This window comes from Anguilla anguilla, chromosome 2, assembly GCF_013347855.1.
Source record: "Anguilla anguilla isolate fAngAng1 chromosome 2, fAngAng1.pri, whole genome shotgun sequence".
Taxonomy (NCBI): domain Eukaryota; kingdom Metazoa; phylum Chordata; class Actinopteri; order Anguilliformes; family Anguillidae; genus Anguilla; species Anguilla anguilla.
This window is the reverse complement of record NC_049202.1, coordinates 57371691-57394053: the sequence shown is the minus strand read 5'-3', so window position 1 is coordinate 57394053 and position 22363 is coordinate 57371691. Positions and strand designations below refer to the sequence as shown.

The 22363-nt window shown below is 47.2% G+C and overlaps 1 protein-coding gene across 13 annotated transcripts in view; it reads right to left on the bottom strand.

Moving 5' to 3' along the window:
* The window catches only part of cacna1g (calcium channel, voltage-dependent, T type, alpha 1G subunit), a 186621-nt gene that overhangs the window by 4852 nt on the left and 159406 nt on the right, over nt 1-22363 (bottom strand). For 7 of the 13 annotated variants that reach the window (XM_035405059.1, XM_035405060.1, XM_035405061.1 and 4 more), the window contains 10 exons: nt 14980-15131; nt 12580-12689; nt 10929-11062; nt 9124-9194; nt 8316-8394; nt 7104-7225; nt 6604-7005; nt 3476-3619; nt 1830-1952; nt 4-402 (listed from right to left, as the gene is read on the bottom strand). In XM_035405059.1, the coding sequence (XP_035260950.1) occupies nt 4-402; nt 1830-1952; nt 3476-3619; nt 6604-7005; nt 7104-7225; nt 8316-8394; nt 9124-9194; nt 10929-11062; nt 12580-12689; nt 14980-15131 (1736 nt within the window). The remainder of the gene's footprint in view (nt 1-3; nt 403-1829; nt 1953-3475; nt 3620-6603; nt 7006-7103; nt 7226-8315; nt 8395-9123; nt 9195-10928; nt 11063-12579; nt 12690-14979; nt 15132-22363) is intronic. The other 6 variants (XM_035405063.1, XM_035405071.1, XM_035405066.1 and 3 more) reach the window with 5 other exon arrangements.

Below are 22363 nucleotides of genomic sequence, written 5' to 3'. Positions count from 1 at the left end.
CACCTGTCTGCGCAGGGTGCGGGTGAAGGAGTGTGTGCGCTGGGGGGGCGGGATGCGGGGGATGCTCTCCGAGTCGGAGAGGCTGTGGGAGCCCATTGGCTGGGGCGCCTCGGTGGGCAGGGCCAGCCGGCGCGGCGCGGCCTCGGGCTGGGAGCACACGGAGCTGCTGGAGCCTGAGAGACACACAGATGCCATGCTAGAGAGGCCGCCCCACGGACACGCCCCAACGCCGCGCACAGGACAGGCCGCGCTACCTGACTGGGCCCGCGGAGAGCTCCCGGGGATCTGCAGGGGCAGGAACATGTAGCTGTCATTGGGCAGGGAATGGGTGCGGCCCACCGAGGTCTTCCTCACGCACAGCAGGTTCTCCTCCAGCTGCTCGCTGTCGTCTGGGACCTCCGTCTGTGGGGGGGAGTGGAGGGAGAGCGGAGGGAGAGACTGGAGTGAGCCACTGTAGGGCTGAGGGCAGCAGGAGTCAGGGCCACTCTGAGAGACCTTCCTCACAAACACATAAACACACACATAAATACATAGAGGCTGGACGTGTTGGCACACAATGAGAGGCAGGCAACACCATTGCACACTGGCCATATGGAGGAGACTGACCCAACACTGGAGACTGACCAATACCTGTCACTCTACTAACAGGCTGCATATTCATTAACAGCATACAGTATCTTCATCCACTTTCTCTTTGGTTGTATGAAATTACAAGGATAATATGGTGATATGACAGGCCACACGCTGTGCTTTAATGTGTGACATGTCCCAGTGACAGCTGTGTCAGTTTCCTCTCCCCATAAGCCCCGCCCACAGCCTCTGCCCAAAGACAGGAGCACCCCCTCCGCCCCCATCCAACAGAGGAGGAGGCGTGGCCATAAGGTCAACACAAAACACAGCGAAGACTGAACTCTACACTGGAACGATTATACAGGAGACTGTGTGTGAGAGGGGAAGACAGAGAAAGAGACTGTGAGACACAGAGAGAGAGGGAGACAGAAAGACAGAGAGACAGATAGAGAGAGGGAGACAGAGAGAGACAGACAGAGAGACAGAGAGAGAGAGGGAGACAGAGAGAGACAGACAGAGAGACAGAGAGAGAGTGCAGACCAGGAGGGTGAGATCAGAACAGAGATGGGGTCCAGAGATGCCTGAGGAGACGGACACAGAGCTGCAGAGCCCAGGCAGGAGACGGCGCACTACTCTACTGGACTGGACCGTACACACACCAGGCCGGAGAGGTGGGATGTGTACAGAGAGAGAGGAGCGGATGTTCAAGAGGCCCCGGGCTTCCAAACACACACAGCTGTGCACAACGTGCATCTTTTTAAAATATGCAATGTTTTAGATCACAGATATTACCTTACACTGATGATATAACATTGCTTCTGATAAAATTATATAACTTTCATTTGGGTGTGTTTTTTTTTAAACTGACCACATTAAATATCAAATAAGTGACTGAACTAGGCAAGATTAATTGACAGGCAAAATAGTATAAGGAGAAACATATATAAATATATTGGAGCAAAACACACTACAATAACTACAATAAATAATTTTGGAAAATGGCACCAATTATGGCCTCGGTTCTTGCTGTATTGCAAACTCTCCACCTCCCTAAGAAGACACACCACAGAGCATTCTGTAAATTAGTAACAATGAAGCTTCAATTTGTAATGTTCCACAAAAGTACACTTTTGCACAAGTCCAAACATGGGTGTAGTTTTGTGTGTGAAAGTAGTGCTAAATGGGGCAGGTGGGTTTGGAAGGCCCAGGAGTGATAGAGAGACCGCAGAAGAGAAAGAAGTTTGCTCTACTGTAAGTACATTGCACTCCAGACTGGTTAGTAAGAGGGGGTTAAAATCATCTGGGACGGAGTCGTCCGTCAGAGCTAAGGACCAGGATTTCTCCGACGCCAGAGACAAAGCCTCCATCTCCGCTAGAGGGATCTAAACAAGAAGAGATGAGCCAAACGTGAGAACGGCCATCGCTGCTCCTCCAACCGCACACCCACACAAACAGACACACAGCCAGAAGAGAGGGACAGAACTGAGATATAATACCCATTCACACTGAACAACATGGATTTGTTCGGACAGAAATACTGGCCCATAAATATACACTGAAATCTACAGACACACTGATGAGCGAAATGCGTCAAAAATAAACACACGCTACACATATATTGTGTACTCATGCAGACACAAATGCACACTAGTATAAGATGACGGAGACACACATCCTGAACTTGAAGGACCCCTGTGACAATTGACAAGAGGAAAGAATGTCCCATTATCCTCTACCCCCCTGTCCTAACCAGTCCTCGTCCCCTATTATTCATGTCCTTGACACAGCAAAACTTACATAGCACACAGAAAAACACCGAAGAGCACCCAGCGTGCACTGTGCACATTCCACAGAACCTCCTAGAAGGACAGCACAGCCTCAGCCTTGAATATAAGTTGTTTTAGCCTCTTCGCCCACCTCTACTTCCTGAAAATCAATTGAGGAGATGTGTTCTGACAAGCCAATGGACAGCCCCGGCTGTCTAGGGGGCTGGGCCTGACTGGCAGTTTGTGTGCAACAACAAAAAAAATGGAAAGAAAAAGCAGCAATTGTTGGAGGGCATTACAAAATCTCCAATTACCTTTAAAGGCTTTCAAGTGCAATATTTTTGCAGCACCAGAGATATTTTATGAAATACTTCATCTTGAATAGGGAATAAAATACACCCCTGTGAATAGTTCAAATTCCGTCCCCAGTTTATTGATTACCAAGCTAATACATATTACTCCCAGGGGTACAGTCAGTTGCTGAGAAAACACTGCTCAATTTGCTTTTTTTTCCTGAATTCTCATCACATTTAGTAAGATACACGTGTAAGGACAAGACAGGCCAGGAGTCTGTGGGAGAAAGCACACCATTAATATGGTCCTCAAGGTACTCAGTGAGAGGGAGGTAGGGAGCCTAACAAGATCAGGCAACAGGCAGCATGCGGGTGATGTAGGGGAGGAGGGGGGGGGGGTCTGGTCAAAGGCCAGTCCAATGACATATCTGCTCCACTTAAACCACTTATCACATCTCTATTTGCGCTGCGGCTATTTCTCTGCACCGTAGCTGCTTATTAGACAAAGGTTAAAAATGCTGTCTGTGCAGTGAAACATAGGCAGAGATTACACAGACAGCCCTGGAGTGGTCTGGAGGTAAAGGGGAGGGAGAAGGAGAGGGAGAAAGAGAGAGATAGAGAGAGAGAGAGAGAGAGAGAGATGTATATACATATATATACAGAGAGAGAGAGAGATAGTGGGGGAGAGGGAGAGGGAGAGAGAGAGAGAGAGAAAGAGGGAGATGTATATATATATATATACACAGAGAGAGAGAGAGATAGTGGGGGAGAGGGAGAGAGAGAGAGAGAGAGAGAGCGAGAGAGAGAGCGAAAGAGAGGGGCGCACTGGTGGTGTGAGGGATTGACCTGTTTCTCAGCGCTGTACTTGCTGGGTAGTAGGGGCAGGGCGTAGTAGTGGTAGATGGAGCCTGACAGGTTGTCCATGAGGCTGAGCTCCCCCTCCAGCGAGCCCTGGATCACCAGGGACACTGAGTCAAACATGGCCCTCCGCTGTGAGCCAGCATGCAGCAGGACAGGGCACAGGGAGGGGCGAAGGGAGGGGGGTGTTACAGGGCCGAGGGCGACACAGGAAAGGGCGGAAGGAGACAGAGAATGTGGGAGAGGTGACAGAGAAAGAGAGAGAGAGACAGGTGTGAGGACAGAGGATTAGAGGAGGCTCAGCTGGAGGGCCCGGTGAGAACAGACCCTCATATAGAGACAGGAGAGGCCGGCGTCTGGGTCGGGCCTTTTTTTTTTTTTTACATTCAGGGATGACATTTACAACCATTTCACATGCAATCTTTGTGTAATCGGTTCTGATCGCGAGCCCTCCTGCTCAAGAAGGCAGAAGCAGAGAAAATAGAGGCTGTAAACATGCATCACGAGAACAGGACGTGCTCACAGCGAATCATTTTCAAGCAGACACTCTGAAAACCGCAAATCATCACAACACAAGCAAAGTTACAAAAACACCACACTACGCTGAAGAAATATCTCTCCTAAGGCATTAAAAGGGCTTAGTCACTAACAGGAAAAGGCACAATACGAGGCAATGCTGCAGCTCTAGCTGTATGGCACACCTTGGTAATCTACATTACCAACACTGTCCAATGGGGGGCAGGAGAACACTGCTGAAAAACAATTGGTCTCATCGTGCCAGTGTGCTTAAAGAGCAGGCTGTTGCATTTATTTATTTAATTTTTGTGCAAGAGCAAAGGGGGACAGCATCACATGAAAGATACCAAGAGCTTCATTTTGTAGAAAAAAGGAAGGCTTGGTGCCCTGGAAATAGCTGCCTTAATTGAATAACAAGGAAATGATTCTTCACTTTCCCACAGACCTAATATGACCTATCTGTGCTATTTTCTCTTCAGAACAAACTAGACACATCCCTGTGTGACAGCAACATGATTTTGCGAGTAGGAGCACTGACAATACTAATACTAATAATAATTATTCATAATACTAATATTACTACTACAACAACTACTCCGACTACTATGAATAATAATAATTGGAATAAATAACATTAGAAGCAGTATTATCATCATCAGCAGTAACTTTCTTTTTGACATCATTACAAAGGCATCAGTAATATGAAATTGATGTGTCGTTTAAATGTATCAATGACTGTTCACAGTACAATGTCCTTGCTTCAAAAATGCCTCTGTATGAACACGGTCTGAGTAAATGCTAAAACATATAATTTTAGAAACAGGAATTCGCATAAATTCGCAGAAACACATATGTTGCGTGATAAAGGGTGGAAAACCATGATACGGAAGTGGAATAAGTGTGGCACCTTACACACACCGCGGAAAGTTCAAAGGAATGGGCAGCCCAGTTTGTGAGCTGAGCGGCTGGAAAAAAAGCTACATTGACACTGAGCCAAAAGCTGCTTATAATAAATGAGAACAATGCTGATAACAACAGCATGACATGTTAAAGGATGGGGGCTACTGCCACACCGCAGGCTGAACCGCGCGTGGTGGGATGTGCCTCTGCATGGAACACGGAACACAAGTCACATGACACACACCTAGTCAGGCTTGGGTTCAGCGGGATGAGATGTGACACAGCTCTCCCCCACTGACAGAGCATCACGCTGTCTGCCCACTCTGCACAGCTGTGGACCCGTACTACCAAGATATTTCAGGGAACGCTGCTCACAGTGGCTTTGCACTGTGAATAACACAGGCTATTCTGTGTGCCAATGGACAGACAGCTATAGATCCAGTTTCATGCTACGTCCGATCACCAGTCTAAATCAGATTTTGAATGAAAAAAAGATAACGAAGACACTTCTCCAAAATGCTTGACTGAAAGCAAGTTCTTAGAAATATATTTTCTGAATATGAGTAAAATAATAGAGTAGAATATAAATAATAGAGAATAATACAGTTCACCTAAAATATTATTATCTTACCACTTAAAACAAGCACCAGCCCAATGCCTGAAGCTCAGTAGGTGTGGGCTTGGTTAGTACATGGATGAGAGACCAAATGGGAAAACTAAATTTCTGCTAGAACTGGAGTTGGCGAGTCAGTGAGTCTCCCTCTGGTAAAATACTCCCCAATGCCCTGATTAAGTGATGGGGACACTGCTGTAGGAGATCTTTCAACAGGCACATCAGATGTGGTCAATGACAGTCCCATGACACTTTAAGAGTAGGGGATTCCCTGGTGTCCTGTTTAAATTCTCAACCTGCAACCAAATCAACCCGTTTAATTGGCTAATTATTCGCTCCCTCTCCACCTCAACTAAGGTATGGTGAGCGTTTTTGTGCAAAATGGCTGCCGTGCCCCACTCAGGTGGTGCTACACATTGACGGTAGTTAAGTAAAATTTATTCCTAATCACCGTGAAGTGCTTTGAGCAAGAGAAAAAGTTTTATTTAAACGCAAGCCATTATCACTAATGTATCTACATAAGCTGATCTCGCATAGTTATAGGTGCAGTACTGTGGGTGTGAGTGTACTGCAGTGAGGTGTGTCACAGTGGGCGTGAGTGTACTGCAGTGATGTGTGTCGTTAGCGAAGGTTGTCTTTATGCAGAGTGAGTGATGACCACGATTGGCTTCAGTGCTCTTCGCTGTCAGAGGTCCTCCATTATTTTGGAGGTGGCAGCTGCTATGAGACTCTCAGGCACAGCCACTGTGGGGTCGCAGCGCTTCCTGAGACTCCGTGAGTCTCTGTGATGTCATACGCTGCAGAGATTTTGCAGACGAGTCTCTCTGCAGCTACAGGCACACGCAGAGAAACATGATGAATACTTCAGTCTTTGACCCAGACTAACCCCATCTCAAAACTCTTGAATGCCATACGAAACAAGCTACGCCACGGCACTAAAACGGAAATTAAGAAGCCACACTTCCTTTTAACATACCGGTGTGTAACACATGAAAATTGCTATTGTAGGCATGGCACGGTGAGACTGAGACTATCCTGTTGTTGCAGAAGAAGGGAGTGGCTTGCAGGCACTGGTAAAGCCACTCACCATGAAAGCAGGCTCCGGGAAGAGAGAGGAGTCTGCCGTTATGTGGGCAGGGTCTCTGGGGATGTCAGCTGGAGGGCTGGCGGGGGAGTCTACCCTGTCCTGCAGGTCCCCAGACATCCAGGGAGGCCCCCCAGGCCCCATCCCTTCACCCAGGGCCAAGGGCGAGAGGGCCCCCCCCTCCCCTCCAATGGTCTGCAGCTCCATCTCCAGCTCCAGCTCCGCCTCCAGCTCCGCCTCCTCCTTGGCCTCCTTGTTGCTCTCCTCCAGGTGCTTCATGAGGACGGCGATGACCACGTTGACCAGCACGAACTGCGCCGTCAGCACAAAGGACACGAAGTAGAGGGGCGACACCACCGTGTTGTAGCAGGGGCCCGCTTCCTGCGCGCAGTCCCTCAGGGTGTCCTGCCGAGACACACAGGGAGAGGGGGCGGGCCGCTGGAGTGATGCGCTGTCACACCGGCGTCACCGGGACGACAGCGGGAGGGTGGGCGGCACCTCACCTTCATGATGCCGTTCCAGTTGTCCCCTGTGGACACGCGGAACAGGAGGAGGAAGGCCATGCCGAAGTTCCTGAAGGTGGCGTAGCGTCCCAGACCCTCGCATGGATGGAGCTCGTCACATACTGGGAGGGCGGAGAAAAGCGAGAAAGCGACGAGGTTGGAGGAGAACAGTTATGAGCGCAAGTGAGTGAGAAGAGTAAGTCTCTTCACACTGGAACTGTGGGAGCTGAGTACAAGTCACAGAGAGACGTGCTCTCACATAGGCTGACTCTATTCTGCCCTCTAGCAGCAGCTAGGAGTACTGCGTCAAAGGAAAACGGGAAAAGATGGGGCTAGGAAGAGGAGAGGATAGCAGTTACTCCTTCAGCTAAATTGAAATGGAAGTGTAATATGAAACGGCACTCTCCTGGGAGAGACGTAACTCATAACTAGCCGCTTCCTCCACTTTAACAGGAGATGAGATCACATCTAGTGGAAACGCACATCTGAATCCTGACATTATAATCTGTGGGTTTACCCTCCGTTGCCCTCCGCCACCCTCACTTTGGTCTCCATGAGAGAAGATCCAGACACAGCCAGCGCTGGGCCCCCCACCCCCTGGAGCCCCATGTGCAGCTCAGCCCAGCCTGCTGATTGGCCCTGGCCTGTTGCCCCTCCCAGCCCCCTCTCCCACTCTCAGCCTTTGGTTGGATATATATTCATAATTTCTACTGTAATATTCTTATATTGTTGGTCTGGGGCCACAAAAACACAGGCCCTATTGAATATCTAATCAGTAAATTGATGTAATGATCTCCTAAAGGAGTAAAATTAATTTCAAAGCTGCAATTAGAGAAATCTATGAATTAGTTTAACAAAAGGGTTCATGTAAGTAATTTAGAGTTTAAATGGAACAAAACCCATAGGAAAAAAGCATTGGAAGCATTAATAGTCTGTGAATGCCTGTGCGTGTGTGTGTGTGTGTGTGTGTGTGTGCGAGAGTGTATGCATGTGCGTGTGTATGTGTGCCTGTGTGGGTGAGTATGTTTGTGCGTGCGTGAGTGTGTGTGTGTGTGTGTGTGTGTGTGTGCGTGCGTGAGAGTGTGACTGTCTGTGTGGATTTGTGAGTCCATAAGTGACTGTATGCCTGTGTGTGTATGCACTGGTTCCTATGAGTCTGGGTATCAGGTACTACTCAAAGTCAAAGTGTAGTGTATGTTACAGGTGTCTTACTCAGGTCACCAAACAGCTCCACTCCCAGTGCAGCGAAAATGAAAAACAGCAGCATGAAGAGCAGTCCCAGATTCCCCACCTGCAGAGAGAGAGAGAGAGAGGGAGAGAGGGAGGGAGGGGGAGAGAGAGGGAGAGAGAGAGAGAGAGAGAGAGGGAGGGAGGGAAGGAGGGAGGGGGAGGGAGGGAGAGAGAGAGAGAGAGAGAGCGAGAGAGAGAGAGGGAGGGAGGGAGGGAGAGAGAGAGAGAGAGAGAAAGAGAGAGAATGGAAAAGGAGAGGAAGCTCAGAATAGGTATAATTTGAGGATGTGAGGTACAAAGCTGATCTAGCTTCTGCCTCAAAAATGTTTCTGTTATCTTTCTTAATTATACACATTTCCAAGGCCTCTTACAAGACTTACAAGAATTAACATCATATCCCCTGGCAGACAATGTACTGAGATCAAACCTCCTCAGCTGCTCAAAGCTCTGGCTGATACAGTCTCAGAGAGCCTGTGATAATCTCTTCTGGCTTTACTATCAGTTCAGCTCCACGTGAGTATATTTTTTCTCTCTCCATGGACAGCCGTGAATATAAAGGAGTCCCCCAGAAAACAGATACTCCTGAGAGCCATGAGGACCTGTCGTGTTCAGGGGAACAAAGGGTAGTGGCAACACAGGGGACAATGCTGAACGAGTCGAGTTCAGGCACCACAGAAATAAACCACATTATACTGTACAAAAGCCTGCACTGATGGTTGAGCGCAATGCCATACTGCGCTGCGTGTGGGAGCGGGAGTGAGAGTGGTGGGGTGGTGGTGGACAGAGGTACCTGAGGCAGGGCCTGAATCACTGTGTCCAGCAGAGCCCGCATTCCTACAGCCATCTTCAGTAGCTTCAGAACTGTGGACACAGACAGGCAAGCATCAGACACACAGCACCAGTCAGTCACAGCCTGAGCTAACAGGTTCGGCTTCAATGCCAAAATTGAGCCTCAGCAGTTACAATACTTTCCCATCAAGATGGATTTCACATTCATCTATTGCCTCCTTTCAGCGTAAATAGAGGAATACATCAATAAGGATACTCTGTCTGTGGACATGTCCCAAAACAGCACACTTCCTTGGGCTGGTGTGGAGACTGAGTTCCGCTCCTGTCACACAAAACGAGCCGTGCATTATCCCAGCTGAGCTGCTGTATCGGCTTCCCTGACTGCTCAAAGAGACGCTGCTCCGCTCTGCTGCTGCTCCCACTCCATTAAGGTCACAGGAGGACCTGCTGTTCCTGAGTCTTTTTGGGCACTGTCGCACTGTCCTGCAAAAGAGGCCACTGGAGCACAGGAAAGGGACCAGGGGGTCAGGGGGTGGGGGGTAACACTGCATAGGGTCGTGCTCCCTGGAATGCCAATTCAATGGAAATTTTTGCTGGATGCGCAGAAGTCTACAGTATGAGTGTTATTATTTGGGGCATGCTCCACACGGAGCTAGAGGGGTTAATCATGTCGATGACAGAGTAATTCAGGCACTGACAAACAGCTTCTGAGGGATCACTGCTAATTGCCGTCGGTGGAAGTCGAGGGTGGGCATGACTTTAATTATACAAGCGTCAGCGCCGCGAACGAACGCGCCCGTGCACACGCAGGACAGCCCTGAGCAGGTGTGTTTGCCCAGACATCTCAGCCGAATAGGTAATCAATCCCGACTCCTGCAGACGCTCTTTCATTACGCGCTGGGTAATCACTCCGAGCAGATGAGAAGCCTTGCTTTTTTCTGTTTGTCCTCGCTTTTTTGGCTAAATTAATTTCTCATCACGGCCATCTGGACTCCTCGGTGCCCCTCAACGGCTGGTCTGACACCATGAAATAAGCCAACAGTTTTAATGACCAACGTGATTCAAAAGGCTTCTAGGGGCAGCGCTGCCATTTCGCATAAACTAGCCCGCGGCTACAATGAACGCAGCACTTGATTTGGCACCTGATGCAGCACGGAAGCTGTGGATAGCATGCTGCACCACTCACCGCCGTGGCACATAATTTAAATCTCCTCAGCTAGGCAGCTGTTCTTTGTTTGTCATGAACACCATTGCAAGGAAAAGAAGAGAACTCAGGTGCTTTATCATGTTATCTACTTCCGTTGTGAATAGACGTTAGTACGGTATTCTTCCAACACGGTGAGATCGTCTTATTGGATTATTAGCGTTTCAGATAAAGAACATTTTTTATATTATCATGTATGTATCATCTATGTATTTTATAGTATATTATGAAGTGTTCATACTATGCAGTATGCTGAGAACGTACTGGGAACAAAAGAAGAAAGCTCAGTATTGTTTAAAATTGCATGCTGGATAATATGCTCATTCATCACTCCGCATTATGCACATCATGATGCATATTACTGTATGTCCCACTCTACCAAGCAAACATGTTTCTTTGGCGTTTTGAAACCAGAATCAGATTTTAACTGAAAAAAAGTTTTTAACTTTAAATGAAAAAAAATAAAGAAATAAAAAATGTAGAATTTGTTGTCTCAAATCTACTACATTTGTGGCAGCTTCATTGAGGGTTTCAAACCGGCGTTTTGGCAGTGTAGAAAGAGAGGACTAATGAACACAGATAAGGGAAGGGCGAGCTCTCACCGCGGGCAATGCGTAGCACCCTCATGATGCGGATGATAGTGGGGTTGATGGGCAGGGAAGCATTGACTTCAATCTCCTCCAATGTGATGCCCATGATGGATAGCAGCACGATGGCCAGGTCCAGCTGGTTCCACCTGGGGTACAGTGCATACAGGTAAGCTCACGCTCCCACAGTATGAGGCCCACCTGCAGCACACACCACATCACGCAAGTGCACATGCTCAAGAACGGAACACGCGGTGCTGGTGTGGATCTGGTAGCAAGCTAGATTATAGCCTACCAATATTACAGTATGCTTAGGAGAATATTAGAGCCCTGTTAATAAAGGGGCTAATGACTGGATATTGGCTCACGCTGTGCGGTCCATTTGCGCCAAACTGGCCAGCAATGCACAAGCCCTACCATACTAAATTACGATGTGATTGCTTTGGAATCACATTGTGCAACTTGGTTGTCAGAGATAAGCACTCCTGGAGCCCCTGTAGCTAGGTCTCCCATAATGGCGCCTGTAACTTTTCAATCATCACACAGATAAGACCTCTTAAGATGATCCTACATACGGTTTTGAGGACAAAACTGGCACTGAGAGAAGAGAAAAAAAACTGAAAGCAAAGTGCTTTTGACAGCTAAAGTGATCCCAGAGACCAAACTGAGTTCACATTAAAATTTCAAATGCAGGCAGATGTACTTCCAATACTTCCAAGTGCTGTGATGGGCCCAGCTCTGAGTTAAATGTACTTCATTCTCATTCAGAGGTAGATTTCATTGAATTAAATTAAAGTTAACGACAGTCTATTGAATAATCATTTTAAACCAATAAATGCTTCAGGTTGCATTACCACTAAGAATACATAATCAAACTGATGGTGTTATCCTTGCACTACGGCCTCACAACAGTCACATACAAGGGGTGTTCAGTCACTGTGATGGAGAGAACTATTTTGTGGAGACTGCTATTTGCATGCTTCTGTTCTCTATCATCAAACTGTTATTACCTGAAAGAGCACCAACACTCAGAATTTGAAATTATATCTATGACAACCCAAATTTCACTAAATGTTATATGCCCTGGGTCCAATTTGTACAATATAGATTTTGAGTAACGTACATAGTGTTTTTTTTTTTTTTGTTGTTGCAAAAGTTATATACGCAGTACCACTATTCATATTTGTTAAATATAATTCTGGGTGTAACAATATGGCTGCAGTGAAGTTGTAAATTTGGAATATCTTCCCATAATCACAATTATGAACCATTTTTAGCAGTTTATAACTAATTCAAGGCTTGAACATTAACTCCTCTCAGTCGCAGAACAGCACGCAAACGCTGTTCTGTGGCGTGGACTAAAATGTCAATGGCCGTGCAATCACAAGCTCCTGAAATTAAATGCAGACATGGGACATTTTACATGTTTTAAAAGTGGAATGAACCCATTCAAATTTGCATGCAATTACAAGCGTCAGCGGCGTTTTTCAGATCCCATTTGCCGGCTTATCGGGGTCCTTGCTGGTGCTCAGCCGCTGTGACCTACTGCTTCAGCAATATTTATTATTACTGTCATCACAGTCTATTATTGATGTATCCTCCAGTATCTTAAAAGAACATTTGCTCATAATGTCCTCAAAGACAGCCATGCCCTGTAAGATCTGACCTGTCTTTGAAAAACCTGCGGAATCCAAAGGCCACCAACTTGAAGACAGATTCTAGGACGAAGATGATGGTGAAGATGTAGTTACAGATCTTCAAAGCTTCATCTAGCACCTGTGTGAAGATTATTATTTTTATGGGGAAGCAGAAAACGAAAGAGACAGACTTAGTCTCAGAGGAATAATTCCATTGTCATCCCTTACAGTTAGAGACATCTGTTCCTTTAAAAACAGATTTAATGCAACAAAATAAATCAACATCTAAGAAATACAGTATCTGTTTCATTACAATCAACTCTTATTTATTCATGAGAAAACAAATACACGGTGCACACAGGCACGCACGCACGCTCGCACATATGTGCGCGCACAAACACACACACGCGTGCACACACACATGCACATGTACACTCACACACACGCACATGTACACTCACTCACACACACACACACACACACACACACACAAAACAGCACTGAGTGCCCAACATTGTTAAGTGGGATATTCAGCACTGATTATTCTGGCCTCTCATGCTGTTGAGTAATGATGGAAAGGCTGATGGAGTACTGCAATATTCAACACACAGAAAAACAAAATCAGTCATTTGTTAGCATTCCCGATGTCTACGGCCGCTGACTCTGTTTCTCCATTCAGACGTGAAGTAATTAAGGTTTCCCCTGCCTCTGACGAAGCACCAAAAATCAATCGGCTCTCCGGACTGAATTAACCTGGATTACTTCAGGAGCACGGCTAGCTCATGATCACTGCCACTTTCCCAGGGATGAAAAAAAGCACCAAGTTTTCTAATTAAAATCGGAAGGTATTTATAGCCCCAGGTGAAGCTAAAGACTTCAATTAGCGACAGGCACAAACCTCTGGAAACCCGAACGGCTCTAGTGTTGACGCAAGAGGTTAACACAAGCTGTGCAGGAAAAGCTGTACCACTGTAAACATTATTGTACAAGATAAAATGCCTTCTATGTCCTCTAACTGACTAGTCACTATGGAACCTCAGTCTACTGTGGAACAAGGGAAAGGCAGAATAGATGGAAACAGAGTGAAAGATAAAGGTATAAAGATAGGATAGTGTAGACGAGAAATATACGTACAGGGCTCTGTAGCAAGAGATATACAGACTATGTTAAGCAAGGACTGTAGAGATCAGGAAGTAGAGATATTAATATAGACATAAGACAAATATACAGGGATGTAGCACAAGCAGAACTGAATAAAGGTTGGCACCAGGTTTCCTGCATATTCCTGTGCCTTTATGAGCACTTAGATACTTGATTAAATTAAGTGCTGTTTTAATTTAATCAATTAAACCACTTTTCCTATTTAATACTGTTATTCACTTAAAGAAAATGAAACTACGCTAGAGAGCAAGCATGTAGGAGAAGAGAGTACAGAGTGTAGAGCGTTTAAAAGTGTACAAAACGGCAGAGATGAAAGTGCCTTACAATTATGGACAGTAGGGATGTACGTGCATAGATAAGAGCATTATAAAGATAGAAACGCATAGCGCATGATGGGATTGTATGATTATGTGATTGTACAGAATAAGTGTGTACAACAGAAGGATGAGCTGAACATGGAAGTAAGGATGCAACTGCCTGAATGCTTGAATGTGCACCGTAGGTGTGTTGCGGATTGTAACCTGCACATGGGAGTATGCACAGTACTGATGCGACTGCAGAGGAGGTGGGTGTGCGGAGGGGATAAAAATAGGCAAGGACCGGAGGTGTAGAGGTAAGATAAATGACAGAGAAGTGTTTCTCTGCATGCCTGCATGTGCGATGGAAGACTGTGGCAGCAGAAACACTCCCCCTGTCACTCCCCATCATTCTCAAGCTGATCACAAATGAGGGCAATTTGAAATCTGTCAGTCTGCATGTTCTGTGTAAGCGGGAATTCTCACTCTCTTTAGGACAGATTAATATAGCTGCAGGCTCTGAGAAGAGGTTCCCCTCTCTCCCCTGTCTCCTCCTGTTCTCTCTCGCCCTCTCCGTTTGTGAACTCCATCACTAGTCTGTCTTTGGGAGGCCCATAAAAGTGTCACTGCTTGGGGGACTTTCATTTGATCTATTTTCATGTAAAAAGTGACCTTCTAGAAACAAGCACTTAATAAATGGACTGGCGTGCTGCAGGGGTTTCCTGGAAAATCATTCCTCACAGTCTTGTCACCTTTCTTTCATGCGCCTTCTGACTATGTTCATGCATTTTGTACAATTCTTTGCTGTACTGTAAAAATAATGAGCACAACCTCAATAGAGGCTGCTGTTGTGGTAAGAAAGAACGCTGCAACACGTTAAGTATAACTCAGCCAGAATCATAGTACGGTAATTACTCTAGCCGTAACATTATTCCACACACTCACCAACACAAAGCCGAGTGAAGCCCCTACCTTTGGCTGCTGGTAGTGCTCCATCGCCATGGTGATGACATTGAGACCAATAACCACAGTGATGAAGAGGTCCAAGTAGTGGCTGGTGCACATCTTGTGAATGAAAAGCCGAGTGGGGGAGTAGTCAGAGTAGTAGGGCTTACACTGGGCTTCTGCAGTGGGGAACCAGGGGGTTGGGGAGGGGAGCAGAGAGTCAGACAGCGACATCCTCTCGCACACACTGATGCTGCTCACCTCAGCACACTGGACAGGAGCCAACGCGCGCACACACACGCACACATACATACATACATACATACATGCACACACACACACAAATAAAAGAGAGAGAAAGGCTGACCGAACAAGAGAAAGAGAGAGCAAGTAAAAACAGGTAGAAATGCACAGCAATGCATCCTCTCTGGTGTGAGCAATGACAAACAACAAGCCAAGAAAGAAATGAAAAAAGATCAGGTCTTTTCCATTATATGGTTTGAGAGGTGTGAGAGGTGCAGGAGAGCCAACATGCTGGCCAATCCCCATTTTAGGCCCCCATAGGCCTGCAGCGCTGAGAGCTGCCTGGGGGCCACAGCCACACCACGATGCCCCTCTCCACCCTTACAGACTCATCTGCTGCATTCATAAATAATCAGCCCAACAAGAACAGAAATGCCAACCTCCAGCTAGCAATTAGTCAAATGGAGAGCTGCACAGAGATAGAGAGAATTGTCTGTCTAAGACGTTTCCTTGTGGCCTAAAATAACAGAGAATTCTGGGATGTGAGTACAAAAGGCATTGAAGAACAAAAGAGGTTCTCTTTTGCACATACTATGTAATACCATCAGCCCAACCCTTTCTCATTTCTTTCTGTACAGGACACCAGAGAGGGACACCACTTTACTTATCTTCCATTGAAAGAAAGAGAGAAAATAATGCTGTTGAATCATTTTTTTTTTGGCTTCTTCTAGAAACGGAAACAGTAAAAAGGCACAAACACAAAACAAGGGAGAAACATTAAGTTTTAAAAAGAGAAAGATGACGTCCTTTAATTTCTGGAACTTTCCCCCATCACGCTCACCTCTGCGTGAGGGGAGGGTGGAGGGGAAGGGCAAGGCGGGGCTGACAGACCAGTAGAAGTGGTGATGTGGGTGCTACTGGCTTATCAGTGCAGTACAGAGGCAGGGCTATGTCAGGACCAAGGCCCCTGCCACCCTGTCAGACCATTCATTCAGCACACTGTACACCTAAGCCTGTGGTTTTCCCCGCAGTACACCACATTTACATATCTGCAGGGCTGCTTCCACCTGGGAATCTGCAGTAGGGTTTAGCTAAAGTATGTGGCTAAGGTATGTGGCAGCAGGACAAGTTAACAAACGGACATCCATACACACAAAGAGACACACACATGCACTCGCCCACAGGCACCAAGCACAGGTTTACTTGAGCAGATGAGGAGTGGTAATCCTGTTTCATCAGGAGACAAATACCCCACTGTGTTTGTTCAGCAGTGTCAGGCCTACCGATGCCAGGGAAAGAGACCGAACAGACTGCAGATCCAAACTCCATGCCAAACAACCGCACAGCCTGTAACCCGTAAGAGTGTGTGTGTGCATGCGCGTACGTGTCTGTGTCTGCAAATGTGTGTGAACAGCCTGTGTGTGTCAAACAGATATGCCACATGGATATCTGTGCATGTGCGTATATATTTACATGGGAGGCTTACATGCTTGTAGAGTGTGTGAGGTCACTATGACATGGGGTCTCAGGACAGGATGCCAGCCAGACCACTCCTGTGGTTAATTACTGCAGGAATTCTATGTGGCATCTGGCTTTCATATAGCCTAATTGGAAACATGCTCCTTATGTTATTAAATGTGCTGACTTGACATTAAATAGTTTTCATAATTCACAACTTATGAATCTAAGGGCTTCCAAACTTGGCTATGTGTTGGCAGTCATTCAGTGAGATGCACGCACACGGACACGCACACTGAGCGCTTGCACTGACACCCACACTGAACACTCATGCAAACATGTATACAGCCACACCCACACACACACACACACACCCGCTCTTTGGAAATACTTAAATGGCTCAGCCCGCCTTGTGTATTTTGCACGATTAAAGATTTCCCAGGACACAGCAGCCATGTTGCGCTATCATTTATGAAGCCACACATTTATCCAGATCTAGTTTGGGGAAGGTCCAGATGGCCCACTAAGCCTGGTGCTCCATTACACAGACAGAATCAAAGCAGGGCGCAGCCACACGGTCCACCTGCGGCTCCCCTGGCCCCCTCCAGCTCACACAGGTGCACGGGGCTGGGTGTGCACAGGCTGCTGGGAGGGGGAAGCACAGCGCCCACGTGACATCACTTCCTCTCTGGTCTCTCAACGCCACCCGCTCCTCTCATCAGTGTTTCTGTTATTCTCTCCTCCTCTCCGCGGGGCTCATTGATTAAGCAGCCCCTTCAAATGGCTGATTGTCAGAAGAAAGAAAGAAAGAAAAAAAAAAAAAAAAATGATGGAAATTTCCCACGGAATGGAGGAGCGCATTCAGAGGACCACTGAGCAGGGCCGCTGAGAACACTCGACAGCAGCGGGGCGACGGCGCTTTGTTCGCCGCTCAGAGCGCGAGCGTTTCCCTCGCAACGGTCGCGCCAATCGAAATCACGGAGAGAAAAAAAACGAGACACCCGCAGAGGGAGAGGAGAATGAACAGGGATCACAGAGATGATGGCCTCAGAATGCTGCACTGAGAGACCGGGTCGAGCGGAGCCCCCCGTCAGCCGACCCGCGTGAGAGAGAGACGCGCAGGGGGAGCGGTAACGGCTAAATTAGACTCCGTGACTTCAAACCAAAACATCCCACTAACCCCTGTCAGAGGAAATGGGTTTCCCTGGGCCTCGCTGACCGCTCTAATAGCACAGAGCCAGTGTGCCAATGATACAGGCAGCCGTCCAGAGCGGCCCTGGCCAAATCATCCTCACTGAGACCGAACAGCGAAAAACAAATTAAAAAATGAACAAATGACCGTCTGTATAATCTGAATTTAGAAAGAGACGGAGACACGGCAGAGGATTGTGGGGCAGCACGTCCCCCAGAGCCTGCCCTTCCCTGGCCTTAGCGCACCGTGCCGGCCAGATGCCGACGCTCCCGGCTGCGCCGCTCTCTCTCAGACGGCCGCTGGGTCGCTCTCTCTCAGACGGCCGCTGGGTCGCTCTCTCTCAGACGGCCGCTGGGTCGCTCTCTCTCAGACGGCCGCTGGGTCGCTCTCTCTCAGACGGCCGCTGGGTCGCTCAGTGCAGTAATCGACAGGCGCAGAGACCACACATTCGCTTTCTCATTCTGGACTCCCCACACCCTACTCCCTCTGCATACCAGTCATGCTCCCCACCCCTGCCCCTTAAAGTCTGTGTCCCTCTGTGTGCATGCAGTCAGGGAGACATTTCAACCCATTCACTCCCCTTCCTCCCCCGGGGGCCTTGGACAACTTCACCATTAGCCCAGCAAAGCCAATCCATCTGGTCAGATGCAGTTTGTGAAATAGATTGTATTTCTGCATGCAAACAGCCAATAGCATAAGACCTCATCCATTTCCAAGAGAGTCATTATCATTATTATTATTAGCAGTATATATTTTCGAGAATGATTCTGACAGTTGGTCCAAGGCCCTTTTGATAAATGCATCCATGAGAAACAACCAGCCATTAAAAAAGGGAGTAAAAGAAAAGTTAGCGGAAAAGATGCACATATCAGCCTGTACCTCAGCGCGGTCAGTTGGGAAATACAGACATGGCGTGATCCGTCGTCATGTAACTACACACAACATCACAGACAGTGATAAGGGGGCGGGCCCAGGGTAAGGTTAATGCTCTCCATAAACACCTGCGTTAGGATGTGATCTTCACTGTACACAGGGAGACAAGGTGAAGTTCTCCCTGCTGACGTGGCAACGGGAGCTGACTCTGGGAGCATGCAAAGGGCTGGAGGGGAGTGCCAGCCTTCCCCATAACCGCTGCGTCTCTGCAGCAGTGGCGTTGTTGTGGCAGTGACCCCTCCAGCTATGCGCATGGCCCCATTGGACAGTCCTGTTTCTATGTGCGCTGTAATGATGGCCAATGAGCAGTAAGTGGAGCTTCGATTGCTCACGGTCAAGCAAACATGGTTTCCTTCCCTGATCTGGGGGCCTATACTGAGTGTGGTCAGTGGTCCTGAGGCTGGTGATATACTTCGAGGCGAGGCAGGGGGCGTGGCCGACCTGTGTGGGGGCAGTGAACCTGGGCGGGGGTGAATGCAATGGCTGGGGTGACTGTGGCCAGGTCCCCATAGAGACTCTGAGAAAGGGTGAGAGATGCTGAGGCCTGGATGGTAACAATGTCTGTGAAGGAAAGAAAGGGTCAGGAGAGGTAATGCCAGCCACACGTCCATCGTCACTGCGATCGTCATAATCACTGTCAAATTCTTTCTTTCCAATTGAACGCATGAACAATTGTTCATTTTCTGCTTTGGGTTAACTGGTTTACCACTGAGATGCAGCTGGCGTCACCCGCCTGACCTTGTTTGTCAATGACATCACAGTTGAGTCAATGCGAGCTGGATATAGATGGTCTTTATTGCCTTCTAGTGTAACTGAAGCCTGTTCAGAAATAAATTCAGAGTGGTATTTTAAGCCCAGCGTACATTGAGTCAAAGGTGATCTGTACACAATAAGGAGAAACAAGTACAATCAAAAGAATTCTGTTGGATTTCCCAAATGCTCTGCCCTGCTAAACACTGTTATTACCGAAGATACAGAACAAGGAAACAAACAAAAAAATAACAGCCAAAAAAGGAGCAATTGAGCAATTTGAGGAGTCCAGAAGAAAGAGACAAAGAAAGAAAAAAACATGACATCTTCCACAATGACAGAGCATGGTACAAAACACACACAGACACACACAGACACACACACAAGCACGCACAAGTGCGCACACACACAGAAGCAAACACACGAGCACACACAAGCACAGACGCTCACACGGCATGCAGATAAACATGGCAAAGAAACCACACACTTCTTTCTGAGTCTGACTTGAGCGAGATGGGCCATCTGGAATGGAGACTGGATGGCAAAGGCAGGCGACCACGGCGATTATGCAGCTGTGAGTGGAGGACGGGTCACAGGGCGGAGGGAATGATGGGTGGAGATCAATGGGCTTTTAGCGTAGCAACATTAAGGGCAACAGCGTGCTCTGCACCACTTCCTCCGTAGGTGCAGCCTACTGGATACATCGAGTGCTATGATTACACAGGAGCCGTTTTTTTTTTTTTTTTTTTTTTTTCTAAAGCGGTGATAGATTCCAGTTCATTTTCTGCTTGAGACAGAAGTCACATAGTGTGGATCGCACATGATACGCAGAATTTTGCTTTAACCTTCAAAGAGAGCCAGTATTTCTGTTTGAGTATGCTTCGCTTGCTCTACCCACCCAGGGAGCAGAACGTCTGCATATCCAAGGTTTCCATGAACCAGTCTTTTTCCCCCTCATGTTTCCTTCTTGAGGACGAGCTGAACTCAACTCACAAAGCCAGTTACTACATAAAACATGAAACATAAAACACCAGGGCCAGTGCGTGAGCGTAAGTGTGTGTGTGTGTGTGTGTGTGTGTGTGTGTAGACAACCACAGCTCTATCCCTAGGATTCATCGGCACCTTGTTCACCATGCTTAGTGCTGTTAACTACACCTACTGCATGAAACATTAATACTCTGAAATACGTCAGGAGCACTTCCTGCCAAGAGATATCCATCTGCTGATGAGGATGGAGCTCGCCTCTCGCGTTTCAGGCTCATTTCTTACAGGCCCTGCCTCTCCCCCCCCTCGCTCTGTAACAGAGACAGCGCCGCTCGGCTAATGGCCTGCCGCTATTAATCACCTTTTCTGAACTGGGAAACATGATGGAAAGAAGGAGAGAAAGGAGGAGACAAAAAGAGAGGAGAAAAGTTTTGAGGAACCTGCTACAGTGTGAAGTGTGACCCAGAAATAGAAGAACGGATTGGAGCGTCCCGTGACATTTGTCAGATGACTGATCTTCACAATTATACAGTGACGAGAGCGTCAGCATCCTCGCCCTAATCTCTTTGTTCCCGGCTCTGTTGTTTGCCAAAAAGGGTTTCAACACTCTAATGCACAGAGCCCTTTTAAGCATGTTACGGGGAATTTAAAAGAATTAAACAAACTTGCGAGTTTAGAACTGATAGAATTTTTTCTTGATTTTACAGTAAATATCATCCACAAACTTTTTTCTCTTACAACAGGATCTAACAACAATTTCCAGAACAGACCGAGCATATGCATTTCACCATCTATTTGGTGTGCAGTTTGTTGATCCCTTGCAAACACCATTCTGAAAATAATTCACAAGGTGTTTCTTGGATTTCAGATATATCAAATGAACAAATTCAATGAAAAGATATCTCTTCAGTGAATTTGAAAAAATGCACATAGTGGATTCTAATATCATTACATATTTAGGTAAAATTCTGTTCCTTCAGAAATTTTGAGGCCATCTGTTCATTTTGTGAAACCGTGGTTCTTGGGAGTTACATAAAGAACTCGAAAAGAGTGAAAAAAGAGAACAGTGCTTTTCACTGCCAGATTACATAAGCAACTGCACCGCCTTCTGTTGCCAAAAGTAGAGGTTACACAGTGTAATTTAATTTTCTCTTCCTATCAGTTTGTCTCCCCACTGACTGGGTAAAGAGAGAGAATATTACATGTCCACCAAATGAGGAGAAGAATACCCCTCAGTGCACAAGACCCTGGACCTCTTATACTTATCCTGATTCATCCATCCATCCATTATCTATACCCGCTGATCTTGGTCAGGGTCGGAAGGGGCACTGGAGCCCACCTCAGTGTGTGCATCGGGCGAGAGGCAGGAACACACCCTGCACAGGCCGCCTGTCCATCGCAGTATCCTGACACTACTTGTTACTTGATATCCTGATGCTACTGTCTATCATAGTCACGTATCTCGTTCTTACAGCGCGAGGATGAACAGCGGTGATGATGAAGAGGGTTTCATAGCTGTACCGCCTTGTTTGAATCTCACATCAATGGACTCACTCTGACTGGGCCACATTCTGGCGACAGTGATGTAGCGACTCACTGATGTTGACGTTTCAGATCAGCGAGTAAAATCGGTGAGCCGAGACTCGGGAGGAGTGTGCAGGATAGCTGAGCGGGTGAGCAGAAAGGTAGCAACCAGCTTTTTGCAGCCAACCAGACACACTTCTGGGGGAAAACCCCTCTTAAGAAAGAGGAGGATTCCCGGGCTTACAGTAAACAAAATCCTCCTTTGAAGAAAAGCCGGAGGCAAGTACAGAACAGATGACTCGGTATCAAGAGTGGGGAGGACGCAGG